The 15000-nt window shown below is 45.6% G+C and overlaps 2 protein-coding genes across 6 annotated transcripts in view; one reads left to right on the top strand and one right to left on the bottom strand.

Annotated features, from left to right (window-relative positions):
• Window positions 1-6360, top strand: part of rdm1 (RAD52 motif containing 1) — a 6828-nt gene extending 468 nt beyond the window's left edge. The window contains exons 2-8 of one of the 3 annotated variants that reach the window (XM_041956263.1): window positions 774-877; window positions 1353-1532; window positions 1961-2089; window positions 2171-2333; window positions 3516-3614; window positions 3911-3987; window positions 6200-6360. In XM_041956263.1, the coding sequence (XP_041812197.1) occupies window positions 779-877; window positions 1353-1532; window positions 1961-2089; window positions 2171-2333; window positions 3516-3614; window positions 3911-3987; window positions 6200-6271 (819 nt within the window). In that variant the 5' untranslated portion in view covers window positions 774-778 and the 3' untranslated portion in view covers window positions 6272-6360. The other 2 variants (XM_041956264.1, XM_041956265.1) reach the window with 2 other exon arrangements.
• Window positions 6361-6852: 492 nt separating this feature from the next.
• LOC121620274 (integrin alpha-3-like) overlaps window positions 6853-15000 on the bottom strand; it is a 24439-nt gene continuing 16291 nt past the window's right edge. The window contains exons 16-30 of one of the 3 annotated variants that reach the window (XR_006007572.1): window positions 14179-14322; window positions 13765-13862; window positions 13159-13354; window positions 12680-12766; window positions 12507-12586; window positions 12348-12425; window positions 12154-12256; window positions 11908-12084; window positions 11085-11204; window positions 10523-10633; window positions 10090-10188; window positions 9795-9920; window positions 9452-9594; window positions 7669-8503; window positions 6853-7539 (exon numbers count right to left, since the gene is read on the bottom strand). Coding sequence is in view for 2 of the 3 variants with exons in the window: in XM_041956261.1 (XP_041812195.1) it covers window positions 9484-9594; window positions 9795-9920; window positions 10090-10188; window positions 10523-10633; window positions 11085-11204; window positions 11908-12084; window positions 12154-12256; window positions 12348-12425; window positions 12507-12586; window positions 12680-12766; window positions 13159-13354; window positions 13765-13862; window positions 14179-14322 (1530 nt within the window). In the remaining variant the exon portion in view is untranslated. Of the gene's footprint in view, window positions 8504-9451; window positions 9595-9794; window positions 9921-10089; window positions 10189-10522; window positions 10634-11084; window positions 11205-11907; window positions 12085-12153; window positions 12257-12347; window positions 12426-12506; window positions 12587-12679; window positions 12767-13158; window positions 13355-13764; window positions 13863-14178; window positions 14323-15000 lie in introns of all 3 variants that reach the window. The other 2 variants (XM_041956261.1, XM_041956262.1) reach the window with 2 other exon arrangements.

The following is a 15000-nucleotide window of genomic DNA, read 5'->3' as shown; positions in this document are numbered from 1 at the left end:
GGCCGCGTGGCTGCAAGTTTTCATTCCAACCAAGGAGGAGCACACCAGGCTGGAATCAATGAATCAGCTGATCTCAGTCTTCAGCTGATAACTAAGTGATCCCTTGATGTTGATTGGTTGGCCTGATGTGCTCCTCCTGGGTTGGAATGAAAACCTGCAGCCACGCGGCCCTTTATGGAACCGGTTTGAGATGCCTGATTTAGTGGTTCCTCTTCAAAACAACAAAAGGTTCCATATTATGTTCTGCTATAATCTCATAGTCCCATTTGAAAGTAAAAAACTCTTGAATTAAGAGTTTTTCGGGGCAGAACCTCAGGCACGCTGCATTCAGTGGAAGCAGTCCTTAAGAGACGGTTTTCCTATGGAACCACCTGCTGTGAGGAAGACTGGGGCAGACCAGGCCTCAGCATGTTCATTTCGTTTCCTCGTTTCCTCGTTTCCTCGTTTCCTCTGTTATTGAAATATTCTGCCTGCTCTGTGCAGTTCAGAGGAAGACACATGATGAAGAGGAGGGTCAGGGTCAGGGAGAGATTAAGTTGCAGGTGTATGAGCTCTGTTGGTTTTCTCTGTCTTAGTTTCGTCATAGTGGATTTATTGATTAATGGAATTATCAGTTTAGTCATGATGGGATGGTGACTAAAACATTCAGTTATGAATTTATCAAGAGAAAAGAAAAAGTATAAATTTGATTCTCTGTTTCATTGAACTGTCTGTTATTAATAGAAGTTACTAATTGATAATAGCCTGCTAACCTTCATCGCTCTCCTCTTCAGGTGTGATGGAGGTAGACGTCCTGGAGTTCCTGGTTCCTGTGGAGAACAATAAGACCCTGTTTGTGTGGGACATTGATCCGTGTCATACTGAGGCTCAAATCTATGTGAGTCCAGTGGGGGGGTCAGGTCTGTGTGAGTCGATCTGGGAGTCAGTTTTGTGTGAGTCTATCTGGGGGGGTCAGGTTTGTGTGAGTCTATCTGGGGGGGGGGTCAGGTCTATGTGAGTCTATCTGGGGGGGTCAGGTCTGTGTCAGTCTATCTGGGAAGGGTCAGGTCTGTGTGAGTGTATCTGGGGGGGTCAGGTCTATGTGAGTCTATCTGGGGGGGTCAGGTCTGTGTGAGTCTATCTGGGGGGTCAGGTCTGTGTGAGTCTATCTGGGGGAGTCAGGTCTATGTGAGTCTATGTGGGGGGGTCAGGTCTGTGTGAGTGTATCTGGGGGGGTCAGGTCTATGTGAGTCTATGTGGGGGGGTCAGGTCTGTGTGAGTGTATCTGGGGGATCAGGTCTGTGTGAGTGTATCTGGGGGGTCAGGTCCTGCCAGACTTCGTTTAAAGATCAGTATTTTGTGTCGTCCTTCAGGACGGGCTGCACTCTGTGTTCTCGTCTTTCGGTCCTCTCTACCTGCTGAAGGTGTGTCCCAACGCTCCGCTCAGCCCGCCCGGCTTCTACGCCCTCATCAAGTTCTACTCTGCTGCTCAGACCTCGAGGGCTCAACGGCAGACTGACGGACGCTCGCTGCTCCAGAGCTCTCCACTCAAGGTCTTCGCCTCACAGTAGTGTTCTTCTTCCTCTGCTGCACTTCATCACACGCTTTAAACGCAGAGTGGGGTGACCTAAAGGGTCCTCAGATCGTTCTCAGGGGTGTCAGGAGGAGTAAAGGTTCATGTTACACAGAGTTTAGTTTATTTTCTCTCAGTAACGTCAGTAACTCTCCGTGTCTTTGACCTGTTGGTGTGAGCAAACAGCTGGAAAGTTGTGACTTCTCAGAATCGACCAATCTGCTGATTAGGAAACAGTGACATGTGTCGGGGTCAGTCTCTCAGAGGTCAGGGGGGGTCTGCGGCCCAAACAGATTCAGTTCATATGAACTGACTAATCGCCACAGCTCCGTTGGACTCTGACATTTAGTCATTGATCAAATGTAGTTTTATGTGTGTGTGTGTGTGTGCGCGCGTGTGTGCGTTCAGGTTAGGCTGAGCTCCAAACAGACTCCTCACTTCCTGTCTGACAGCAGAAGACCTCTAAGCCACGCCCACTGCGTGGAACTGGCCAATCACTGCTTGGGATTCAATGGCTGGACCTCTGACATCATCACAGTGAGACACACACACACGTCATCAGTTTGAGACGAGTTAGTGTGACAGCAGGTGACTTCCTGTCGTGTCTGTCCTCCTCAGCTGAAGGAGCTCACCAATGAAGAAGAGGAGGAGGAGGAGGAGGAGGAGGATGGAGGCAGATGGAGGAGGCTGAGGTTTGGCTGTGTGCTGCAGCTCTCCTTCCCTCATCACAGACAGACGACCAGAGCAGCAGCGGTGGTGGAGGACAGCTTCACCTGTACAGGTGAGGACGACAGGTCGGGGGGCAGGTCTTTATGAGGTTTTAAAACCAAACCTTCATCGTCAGCTGTCAGCAACTGGCTGATTTCAGACCAGTGAGCACGAAATCAGGTTAAAACATAGAAATAAGAAGAATGTCTTAGCTAGCAAAGACTTTGATCTGTTGCTAGGAAACATCTGTAGTGCTGACCAATCAAGGTAAATCAAGTATGTAAACAGGAAGTTACTGTAGCATCACAAGCTACCACAGCTTTATAAATCTCTGTAAGTGTTAGCTTTATGTTATTACTGTCTGTATTCATGGAGAGTACATGTGTGTACACTGTAATAAAATAAAATAAAGATACTGGAATAAACTAAACTAACATGCAGATAAAAATATGTGGAAATGCAATAAGAATATACTGGAGATGGTGATGAACCACCACAGACCACACCGGTCTGCATCCAGGGACCTGACATTGAGATCATGGAGGAGTACAGATACCTGGTGTCCACCTCAACAATAAACTGGACTGGTCCACTAACACTGATGTCCTGTACAGGAAGGACAAAAGTTGTCTCCATCTGCTGAGAAGACTGAGGTCCTTTGGAGTCTGTAGGACATTACTGAGGACTTTCTATGACTCTGTGGTTGACTCTGCAGTCTGTTACTCAGTGGTCTGCTGGGGCTGTGGAAGCTCTGAGAGGGACAGAAAGAGACCTGGTTCTCATCAGACTGTGTTGATGCTGTTTGACAAATTACGCTCATATCCAAACACTTTGTGTAATATTACACATCATTTACTGTTTTGTATATTTTATTCTTCGGTGCAATAGCAGTAACACTATTTATTATTATTTTTAATCTGAAGGCAGTTTACATTGATCTTTTTCCACAGCTACTGGGGCAATACACACTTTGCATATTTTTAATATATTTTTCTACATATTTTATTTTGTCAGATTTCATTTTGCTTGTGTAATCTGTACATATATATAGTCTACTTTTTATTTTTTTTAACTGTTCTCTATCTCTGTAGCTGTTTTTCTTCCCACTGCTTTCACTGCTGCTGTGATGCCCAAAGTTCTGGGGATAAATAAAGTTTTATCTTATCTTATCTTACAGTCAACTCATATCTCCATGATAGTCATTATATCCAGTACATGCATGTCAGAGTAAAGGCAGATGTGTCTGTCTCTGCAGGTCCAGATGTTCTGCTACAGAAACGCTGTAAACTACTGAAGCAGGTCAGAGAGAAGGCTCTGGTCCAGGCCTTCGCCACAGTACTACTCATACTACTAGGTAGGCATACTGGAACTCCTGATGTATGTATGTATGTATGTAGAAAATACAATAAATTAGGACACCCCCACATTTCTTCCCTCTTAAACTGGCTGAAGTCACACACAGGTGCGTCACATCAGGTGCGTCACATCAGGTGCACATGATTACAACATTATCACTCAGAGTGAACACGTTTTATTTTCTGGACTTTGTTTATCTGCTTACTTCCTGTTCCTGTGCTGAGTCCTGTGCCCCCCCCCCCCTAACTGAACTAACTAATTATCACTAATGTTAACCCGTCTGTGTGTCTGCAGGTAACGGTAAAGTGATGGTGGAGGTGAAACAGACCTCAGATCAGGTCCAAGCAGAGCAGACTGAAGGAGTTCTTCAGGTAAACTCACCTGTTCTTAGCCATCGGTTCATCTGTCTGTCAAAGTGAAATTGTGTGTGTGTGTGTGTGTGTGTGTGTGTGTGTGTGTGTGTGTGTGAACATAACACACTTAACATACATACATTAAATATGTAATTGTGTATGTACATGAACACAGTCTATATACTACAGACATACACACATATGTGTATGTAAATAGATACATACACATATATACAGTATTTGAATACTGTGCACATGTACATATGTATGTGTATATACATATGTATATGTGTCTGTGTGTGTATATATATATATACACTGCTCACAAAAATTAAAGGAGCACCTTAAAGAAACACATAAGATACATCAGATCAAAATATGAAGTTGGATATCTATACCAATAATGACAGGGCACTGTTTTAGGAACAAAAGGATGCCAAGTCTTTTAATGGAAATAAAAGTTTTCAGCTTACAGAGGGCGCAATTGTGTAGACACCGTAAAATCAGAGTGAAATGAAGATGTTAAGGGCTAGTCCATTTTTTCCAAAACTTAATTTTTGCCACTCAAAATGCTTTTCAGTATCTTGTGTGGCCCCCACGAGCTTGTATGCATGCTTGACAACGTCGCGGCATGCTCCTAATGAGACGACGGATGGCGTCTTGTGGCATTTCCTCCCAGATCTGTGTGAGGGCATCCCTGAGCTGTTGTACAGTCTGAGGAGCAACCTGGCGGCGCCTAATGGACCGAAACATAATGTCCCAGAGATGTTCTATTGGGTTTAAGTCAGGGGATCGTGAAGGCCATTCAATTGTTTCAATTCCTTCATCCTCCAGGTACTGCCTGCATACTCTTGCCACGTGAGGCCGGGCATTGCCGTGCATTAGGAGGAAACCAGGACCTACTGCACCAGTGTAGGGTCTGACAATGGGTTCAAGGATTTCATCTCGATACCTTATGGCAGTCAGAGCACCATTTCCTAGGCAGTAGAGGTCTGTGCGTCCCTCCATGGATATGCCTCCCCAGACCATCACTGACCCACCACCAAACCTGTCATGTTGAACGACGTTGCAGTCAGCATAGCGTTCTCCTTGTCTTCTCCAGACTCTTTCACGTCTATCACAGGTGCTCAGGGTGAACCTGCTCTCGTCTGTGAAAAGTACAGGGCGCCAGTGGCGGACTTGCCAATTCTGGTGTTCTTGAGCAAATGCCAGTCGAGCTCCACGGTGCTGGGCAGTGAGCACAGGGCCCACTACAGGACGTCGGGCCCTCAGGCCACCTTCATGAAGTCTGCTCCTGATTGTTTGGGTAGAGACATTCACACCAGTGGCCCTCTGGAGGTCATTCTGTAGGGCACGAGCAGTGCTCAGCCTGTTCCGCCTTGCACAAAGGAGCAGGTATCGGTCCTGCTGAGGGGTTGAGGACCTTCTACGGCCCTGTCCAGCTCTCCGAGAATAACCACCAGTCTCCTGAAATCTCCTCCATGTTCTGGAGATTGTGCTGGGAGACACATTCAACCTTCTTGCTGCAGCACGGGTGGATGTGCCATCCTGGAGAAGTTGGACAACCTGTGCAACTTCTGTAGGGTTAAGGAATCGCCTCATACTGCCAGTAGGGATATTTACGCAAGCCAAAATCAGCACGAGTGGAAAACCAGCCGAAATAGATGAAGAGGGAGAAACTTGAAATGACCTCCACATGTAAAACCAGTCCTGTTTTGAGGGTTTTCTCATTGTTGCCACTGAAGTGCACCTGTTGTTTATTCCATGAACACCAATACAGCTGAAATTGATTAACGAGGCCCTCAGCTGCTTAACCAACCAGAAAATTATCAGACAGGTTTAATTCAATTCATGCCAGGGCCAATGAAAAAGGTGTTCCTTTAATTTTTGTGAGCAGTGTATATGCATGTGTATATATGTATGTATATACAGTATATGTGTATGTATATATATATACATACATACACACACATATGTACATGCATGTTTATACAGTATATATGTATGTATACACACACACACACATATATGCATGTGTATATGTATGTAATATATGGCTGTGTGTATATAAGCATGTATATACATACATACACACACATATGTACATGCATGTTTATACAGTATGTTTGTATATACGTGTGTGTGTGTGTGTGTGTGTGTGCACATATTTGAAAGTGGAATGTACTTGTACCTGTGAAGACAGGTGTCAGCAGTGATGTCTGTCTCTCAGGTAAATGAGTTTTCCTGGAGTGCGTTAGCTCCTGATGAAGATGATGAAGAGTGGGATCTGACTGTCTCGTAGACACTCTTCAGTCTCTGGTTGGACATTGGTGCATTACAGGACTCGCTGTCACAGCTTCATGTTTAAGTTATTAAATAAACCAGTTTTATCCTGTTACCTGTTCATTTTTCTTTGTTTTCCAAACTGAACCTAATGAAGGTAAAGCTGTGTTCTGATTGGCTACAGATAGAAACATGAGAACCAGCGACGCTGCAGCTGTTTACTGCTTTAAATGTGTACAGAGCTGTGGTAGTAAGCAGGACATTCACTCGTAACAGTGTCTTTACTTTGTTGTACTGCTACTGTTACCTGCAAACGTAGAGAAAGAGCATCAGATTCATGTAGTTCAGGCCAGGACAAACGGTTCCTGTGCAGTTCAAAAGGTTCTCCGGTATCCCATAACTCTGTGTTCGAGGCCACAGTCTGAGAACTGACCCAAACCAGTCCCATCAATTAAAACCAATCAGCAGCAACATGATCTGTCATCTTCTCATGTGCCTCATCAGGTAGATTTACCTGAGCATCAGATGTGGTGATAGAGAGCAGCTCTGATTTACACACTGACCCTGAAAGCATCACTGCAGATAAAGCAGAAACCAGAAAACTATCAAAAAATACTTTAATATCACCAACATACAGGAACAGGTCACCACGGTGACGACAAGCCACACCTACAACACTGAAGGTTTTACACACAAACAGATGCTGCTTTCAAGCACAGTCAGAAATATCACAGTTTAATAAAAACATGTCTAAGAGGCGGTCGAACATCACATGACACAAAACGTGACCTGATGTTTATGAAGAGACTTCAGCGGTCAGCTGTGCTGTTCCTAAAACCTACAACATCCTGAAGCACCTGAGAGCAACACGTGTCTGTAATTACAGCTCGTCACTGGGAACGAGGAGTTTACAACGAGCCCTTGAAAGCAGCACTGAAACATTAACATCGGGACAGCTGAAGCTGTCGGCACTGACCCCTGCTGACAAATCATTAATCAGTCTCTGGATTGATTTCAGCTCATTATGTCCGAGCTGTTTCCACAGGTAACATCAAATCTGCACGAGAAACAAGGAACAACTTCCTGTTTGATCTGTGCGGAAAGTAATGTCAAGTTCATGTCTGATGACAGTCAGAGGCCAGGAGCATGATGGGAAATGCTGATCAGAGGCCAGGAGGATGATGGGAAATGCTGATCAGAGGCCAGGAGCATGATGGGAAATGCTGATCAGAGGCCAGGAGCATGATGGGAAATGCTGATCAGAGGCCAGGAGGATGATGGGAAATGCTGTTCGCACACCGCCAGTCATACAGACATGAAAGAATATTAACACACAGGATATTCTGATTACAGATCAGTAATAAAGTAAATGTTCTGTATACACACGAATCTCTTGTTTCCAAAGAAAATATTTACATCAGAATAAGCCCCCGCTGTCAGCTGAAGACCTCGTATCGCTGTATTTCAATACAGACTGAACTGAAAGTGAACAGGTTAAGAGGTTTTCATATGACATCACACACAGAGTCCAGCAAATAGGAAAGGCAGTGCATTGTTCTGGTCTGGATCAGGATGTGTTGGTTTGGTCTGGTCTGGTTCAGGATGTGTTGGTTTGGTCTGGTTCAGGACGTGTGGTCCAGGTGAGTTTGGTTCAGAATTTGTCAGTCTGGTTTGGTCTGGTCTGGTCTGGTCTGGTTCAGGACGTATTGTCCTGGTCTGGTCTGGATCAGGATGTGTTGGTTTGGTCTGGTCTGGTCTGGTTCTGGATGTGTTGGTTTGGTCTGGTTCAGGACGTATTGTTCTGGTCTGGTCTGGTTCAGTACGTATTGTTCTGGTCTGGTCTGGTTCAGGACGTGTTGTTCTGGTTTGGTCTGTTCTGGTTCAGGATGTGTTGGTCTGGTCTGGTCTGGTTCAGGACGTATTGTTCTGGTCTGGTCTGGATCAGGATGTGTTGGTTTGGTCTGGTCTGGTTCAGGACGTGTGGTCCAGGTGAGTTTGGTTCGGAATTTGTCGGTCTGGTCTGGTTTGGTCCAATTCAGGATGTGTCTCCATGGTTACCATCAGTCTCTCAGTTTATCTCAGTCCAGGAGGTGACCCAGTGCTTGGGTGACTTCCTGTTGCTGGACAAGGAGACGTCTCGGATCAGGAAACCGTCGGCGTCCGTATACTGCTGCTGCTTGTCTTTACCCATAATCCTTCCCTGGTGGAGCGCCGTGGCCCCCCACGCCCTCTGACGCACAAAGAAGCCACACTGTCGACACACAAAACACAGAAACCTCGTATGTGCAACACAGCAGGGAGACGTGAAGGCAGTGGAGAAACAGGAAACAGGAAGTGCGAGGCTGAGGTTTTATAGCCATGTTAGCTCTGTGGACGGCGGCGTCACTTCGGTCCAGACTGAAACATCTCAACAGCTGTTGAATGACGTTCATGCTCCCTGCAGGATGAACTGTAATCACGTTATTGATCCTCGGATTCTTCATGTAGCGCCCTCATCAGGTCAACATGTTAATGTGTCTGATACTTTCATGACCACGTACCTGCAGAACTAATGACCTTTAGTCTCAGCTGGACTCTAATGTTAGCATGCTAACATGCTAAACATCAGAGTTTTAGCATTGTTAGCCTCTAAAGCTGCTGTTGTGATGAAACTGACTGAAACTTGGCTACAGTCAGCTTTCAACAGACTCACTGAACTTCCTCCGACAGACTGAAGAGCGATTTTTACAGTAAGAGCTGTTTTTTAAAAACAGATCAAAACAACATGTCAGTAATTAAAGTGATTACAGATACGAGCAGAGAAAGATTTACTGATACAGACGAATAAAAATCAATAGTTATTGATGAGCTGATCGATCACATGCAGAAAGAGGAGGAAGAACAGTGAGTAACCAGTCATTCACTAACCAATCAGTACACTCTGTAAACAGTCAGTAACAGTCAGTAAACTGTCAGTAAACAGTCAGTAAACAGTTACAGTTAGTTACAGGCATTAAATGGTGAGAAACAGTTGGTAAACAGTCTGTAAACAGTCACAGTCAGTGCATGATCATTAAGCAGCCAGGAAACAGTTACAGGCAGTAAACAGTCAGGATAAAGTTACAGTCAGTAAACAGAGTAAACAGTTACAGTCAGTAAACAGTTACAGTCAGTTAACAGTCAGCTAACAGTAAACAGTCAGTGAGCAGCTGGTCCTTACAGCAGGGCTCTCTGGCAGCAGCCTGCCCAGCCTCAGAGTTCTTCGTCCAGCCTCTCGGCCTCTGATGGCTGGCTCTTCATGTGGGCTTTCTGGGTCTTTGCCTGGTACAGTTCTCTGGTGCTGGCTCTCCTGAAGAAACCACACTGAACAGCAGGGGGCAGCACAATGTCACTTTACCAACCAGGAGGTGATGATGACATTACACAATGATTTGTTCTTGTTAGACTTTGGTCTATAGTGGATCCTGAAACTACAACCAGTGACGAGACAGAAGAGTTTAGTTCTCAAAGCGTTCTGTTGTTATCTGGTGGACTGTCTCTACACATGATACAGCTCAGTTTACCTTCCAGAGCAGCAGGCAGATCAGAGCCAGCAGTAAGACTCCAGCCAGCACAGAAACCACGATGATCCACAGGGGGGCGCTGGAGTCCACCTGCTGCCCCAGGTCAGGATAAATGTGGACCTCAATCTGAAGAGGAAAACCACTGTGATCCAGGAGGCAACACAGGAAACTGCAAACACGCTGATGATTTCTTTCCTTGTCAGTAAGAGTAAACAGGTCATGCTGTTTATGCAGACTGTGGCTGTAATACACGCTGCTGCCTCTGTGTGGTGCTAGCAGCTGCTGAGTGTAGTACCTCTGTGCTGTGAGACTCCATGCTGATGGTCGGTTTATTAGTCTGCAGCTGCAGAGACGCCCGACCTCGAACCAACACACTTCTAGCATCACTGTAGTCCTAAAATACACACAAGAAGTTCTGGAGGAAATAATGGAAACACAGTCCTGACACATTAACAGCTTACACGGTAGCTGTTGCTAACATGTTAGCAAACTGCTACCTACGTCCACATCCAGCAGTCATAGAACAACAGGATCATTCATGTGGAGTTGTGTTTGTGTCAGTCCGGTATTCTCTCTCTTTTAGCTCTATGTTTGGTCTCCTCCAGCTCTATAACTGTCTCTATAACTGTGGACCAAACAGGAAATGTGCAGCACAAAACACAACTAGGAGCTAAAAGAGGCTAAAAGCTAAGGAGAGCTGCAGAGAAGGTGGCAGAAAGTGTCCGTACCTCGATCATGGTGGAGTTCCACAGTCTGGCTCTGACGGTCAGAGTCGCTGAGGAGTTCATGTTGACCAGTGGACATACGAACGTCACACAGTTAGCCCCGTGCACACAGTCCTGCACACACACACAGAGTTTTATTTTCATACCTGTGAGGACCCTGATGTTCAAACAGTATCCCCCAGGCCCAAACCTGAATCTCATTTAACCCTAAAATCAAGCCTAAACTCTCAAACAGCTTTTCGCAGGTGTAAGGGCGACAAAATGTCCTTATTTTACAAAAAATGTTTTTACTTTACTGAAATGTCCTCACTGTCCAACAATGTTGTCCCTCTACTAAAATGTCCTAACACTGGTTAGGAAGGGACCTCCCTCCCTCTCAGGTTCCTCACAAAGACAGACGTACAACACACACACGCGCACACACACACACACGCGCACACACACACACGCGCGCACACACACACACACACACACACACAAAGTGCCCAGCGGGGCTTCCTGGGTCGGGATGGAAATCATCTTCAGATGAGTTTGCGTTGCAGTGCTGCACTAGAAAAGACGGTACCAGAGTGTAGGACTTCTTTCTTTGTCCCTGCAGGTGGAGGACAGGTAGAGTTTTTTCTCTCTGCTCCTCCTCCTTCACCTCCTCCTCCAGACTCCTTTTCTTCTTCACCACCTTTGAGAGCTGAGCAGACAGGAAGGGAATTCATGAACAGCAGAACCATTGGTCGGATCCTTCAGGATCAGACTTTATGAGTTCAGTCAGTTTAAAAAGTGACCGGAGTGTCATCAGGACGCCTGCTACAAGGAATGTTTACACTGCCGAATCTGGATGCAACAAGTATTAATACAGAATTATGTGAGGGGGGTCAGGTACTGACTACCTCAGTTTCATTTGTTCAGAATAATCCACTTAGTGTCATTAATGACAACCTGGGGGCGAATATAAAGAGCCACCAATAAAACAATTGAAACGTAACAAAAAGCCGGTCGATCGTGTTTCATCGTCATTGTGTTTTTTGATGGTCTCAGTTTGATGCAGTTTCCCTTTTAGAGACGGATCCTGTGTCTCGCCTCAGTGTGCAAAGAGGCCGACCTGCTCACAGATATTAGCCCTGTCCGTAATTATCAAGAAGTTTCTGCTGAATCAAACATTTCCAGAGAGCCCATAGAGTATGGATTTAGTTTTTGAAGGTATACAGCTTATTAATTCCCCCCACCATCTGAGAAAGCCGTCAACAGAAGAGCACTGACTCTGTGAGGCAACATGAAACAGACAAGCGAAACTGTAAAAGATTCCAATTGGACTGGCCTTTATTCTGAAATGTTCCATCCCAGGACATTTATTTTGAAAGGAGTCAGTATGAGGCAGATGTTGTCATAGTTACCATGAGGTTGAGCGGGTTGATGATGTTGCCGGGTGGAGCACAATGTGACTCTGATGTGCCATTTATTTCAATATCTGTGAGATACAGCAGCCATTTGCCATTGGACACCTCCCTTGGCCAATCAAACACCACCTGAAGGTTGCCTAGGTGACCCAGCGGCTTCCCTTTGATGTGCACCTGTCACACAAGGTAATGGGTTAACACCTGGTCTGTTTCCAGTCTATGAACAGCAATGAGAAGACAAACCTGGAGGGTGAAGAGCAGCAGACTGCCGACGTCCTCCGTCTTCTTCATGGCTGACTCACCAATCACGTGACCGCTGAAGGAGGTGGGGCCTGGTGGATTGACTCTGTCAGAACACAATGAACCAGTGAGAGAGGTGAGGTCATCGGGTCAAAGGTCAGAGAGCAACATTAAAAATCTCACACTGTGTCACTTACAGAGCGAGAGACGCCTGGAGTGAATACTCCACCAACATGGAGACGGTGACAGGAAACAGATCTGACTGCTCACTGAGCCTGAAGACACACAGAGAGAACTCGGTACCTGTCGAATAAAGGACATTTACACAGGTGTGTGTGTGAGTGTGTGTGTCCTACGTGGACAGCTGCAACACAGACTGAATCACTCTGCTGTCCAAACTTATCTCAGACGGCTGAAATATGATCAACACCTGAACCTGAAATACAGACGGAGACAGAGGATCCGTTAGGATTCCAGAAAATAGTTCTAGCAGTTCTACAGTATCCGGCCTGTCGAGAACATCCTGTACCTTCTGGTTGCTTTTGAATGGGTTCCCTAGCTCACAGAGAAGAACGGCTTCCACAACAGAACATTCCACCATTGCCTGGACGTCACCCTGAAACACAAACAATCACAGGACTGACTAAGAGTAACTGGCCCAAGGCAAGTGCCAGGTCCTTCTAGTAAGTCTGAAGTCAGTCCATCAATTCCTTTAGTGTGAATCCAAGGCCAGCCTCAGCTCAAATCCTTGGTCCTTTACGATATAATCCAGGCAAGTCTGAGAACCTTTTGGGTACATTTAAGCCAAATCTCCGGTCAGTAAGTCCTGTACGGCATCTTTAAGTCCAGTGTTATCATTCCATACTGTAAACTCTAGTGTCCCTGAAGACTCAGTCCTCTACTCTTCAGTTCCTGCTCATGTTCAGTAACTTAATTCAGCTTGATCTCAAATATCCACTTCTATGCAGATGACACTACATCTGCATCATCATTGTATTTGTTCCCTACCTGCTGAAAGACCTTTAGGTTCACTACCTTGGTTCGGACTCCAGAGTATATGAGCAACGGTGGGATGCTGATGCTTAAAACAGCATTGTGAGCGTCCTCTGCCGGTTGGCCCGGTGATGGTGTGTTGCTGACGTTAAGCTCCAGAAACAATCGGTTAATACTGGTGTTGAAGGACAACACCTGACTGTCCTTCTGCCTGGAAACAAAGAATACACACAAAAATACACAAATCACTACATGACAAAAAGAAAAGTCACAGTAAACTTTATTGTCAGTTTCACCAGGACTGGACTGTGTACAGGACAGAGGGACTGAAGCTTTGATCCTCAGTGATCTGGGCTCTCAGTCTTTCTTCAGACTCAGATCTTTGCTCAAGGCATCAAACTTTTGTTCAATTACATCACATAATAACACATGATAACATGAGAAAACTCTTCTGAACAGGAGGGTGAACATAAAAACAGGTAGAAAATTATAATCAATTGTTACCTGATCAGCTGTTCCTGAACCCACAAAGCAGATTTGTTTTAACACAAAGGCAGAAAAGGAGACGCTTTCTGTTTTCTTAAAGTGGACCCACAGTCCGGTTTGGAGGAGTTCACTCACATGGGGAAGGGTTTCTGGTTCTCATCTGTGAACTGGGCTGTCATCTGCAGGTTACTATGGCAGCGGTTATCAGAACCACAGGCCTTCTGGATGTGGATCTGATAAGGAAATCCAGCATCAGTGAAGGAAAGTTCAAACAGTGCTGTGTCCTCTTCACTTCTTATCTGAATTCAGTTTGCTTTGTTTTCAACAGTTTTGTTTGTTTCTGACCTTGAATAAGTTAAGACCTGGGTTCTGATGCGTTCTGAACTGGGTTCTGATGGGTTCTGAGCTGGGTTCTGATGGATTCTGACCTGGGTTCTGAACTGGGTTCTAATGGGTTCTTACCTGAGCTCTGATGGGTTCCGCGTAAGCTCTGATGGGTTCTGTCTAGGGTTCTGATGGGTTCTGTCTAGGGTTCTGTTGGGTTCTGACCTGGGTTCTGATTGGTCGGGGTGTCTGGCTCAGCACAGGGAGGCGTTTCAGGTCCTGAACGGAGTTTCTTTTCTTGGGAAGCTTCTCATACAGAGAGACATTCAGGGAGAACACCAGAGGTTCCACTTTGTCTCGGATTGGACTCTGTAGAACACAAACACACAGAAAGAACCTCAACAACACTTTTCATTAGATGAACAGTTCTACTTTTGTCTTTGTCTGCGTTTGTTCATAATTTGCCTTCTGTCTTTTGATCCACTGATTAAAGGTCGACAGTGCAGAGGGACTCCAGAGGGTCCCTGAACGCAGCAGCAGTGTCTGCTGTTCGCAGCATCGGGACACATGGTGATGACTTCACCTTAACAGAACAGAAACGACCTCGCTGCAGGTCTCTGCAGGTTGATGTAAATGAAGTGAAACCTGCTGCTGCCTGGGAGGAAATCAGGCTGAAAGGATGATCTGGAGAATGACCGGCAGGAATTTGAAGCAAACAGGATTAATGGACTGAAAGCAGCTGTGCGAGGCTTGAACATCAGGACAGATGTGACGGATTTGAAACATGATGTCAGCATCACAGGACAACTTCGACTGAGTTATCATACGTCTGTTAACCGAACAAACAAGCAGAGAAAATGTGGGCAGAAACACAACAAGTTGATAAGAAGTACGTAAAGACGTGACAGGACGAGCCCAGAACATTGTGAACTTTACCTCAACCTGCACGGTTCAAGGCTTTTATCTGCATGTGGACCGACTGGAAACTCAGCACCACTAATGCTCTTTAAATGAACAGTCTGAGAAATTCTTCTCTTCTCCAAACAA

This window comes from Chelmon rostratus, chromosome 17 (assembly GCF_017976325.1).
Source record: "Chelmon rostratus isolate fCheRos1 chromosome 17, fCheRos1.pri, whole genome shotgun sequence".
NCBI lineage: Eukaryota > Metazoa > Chordata > Actinopteri > Chaetodontiformes > Chaetodontidae > Chelmon > Chelmon rostratus.
Note: the sequence above shows the minus strand (reverse complement) of the source record. Positions and strands in the feature narration are given on the sequence as shown.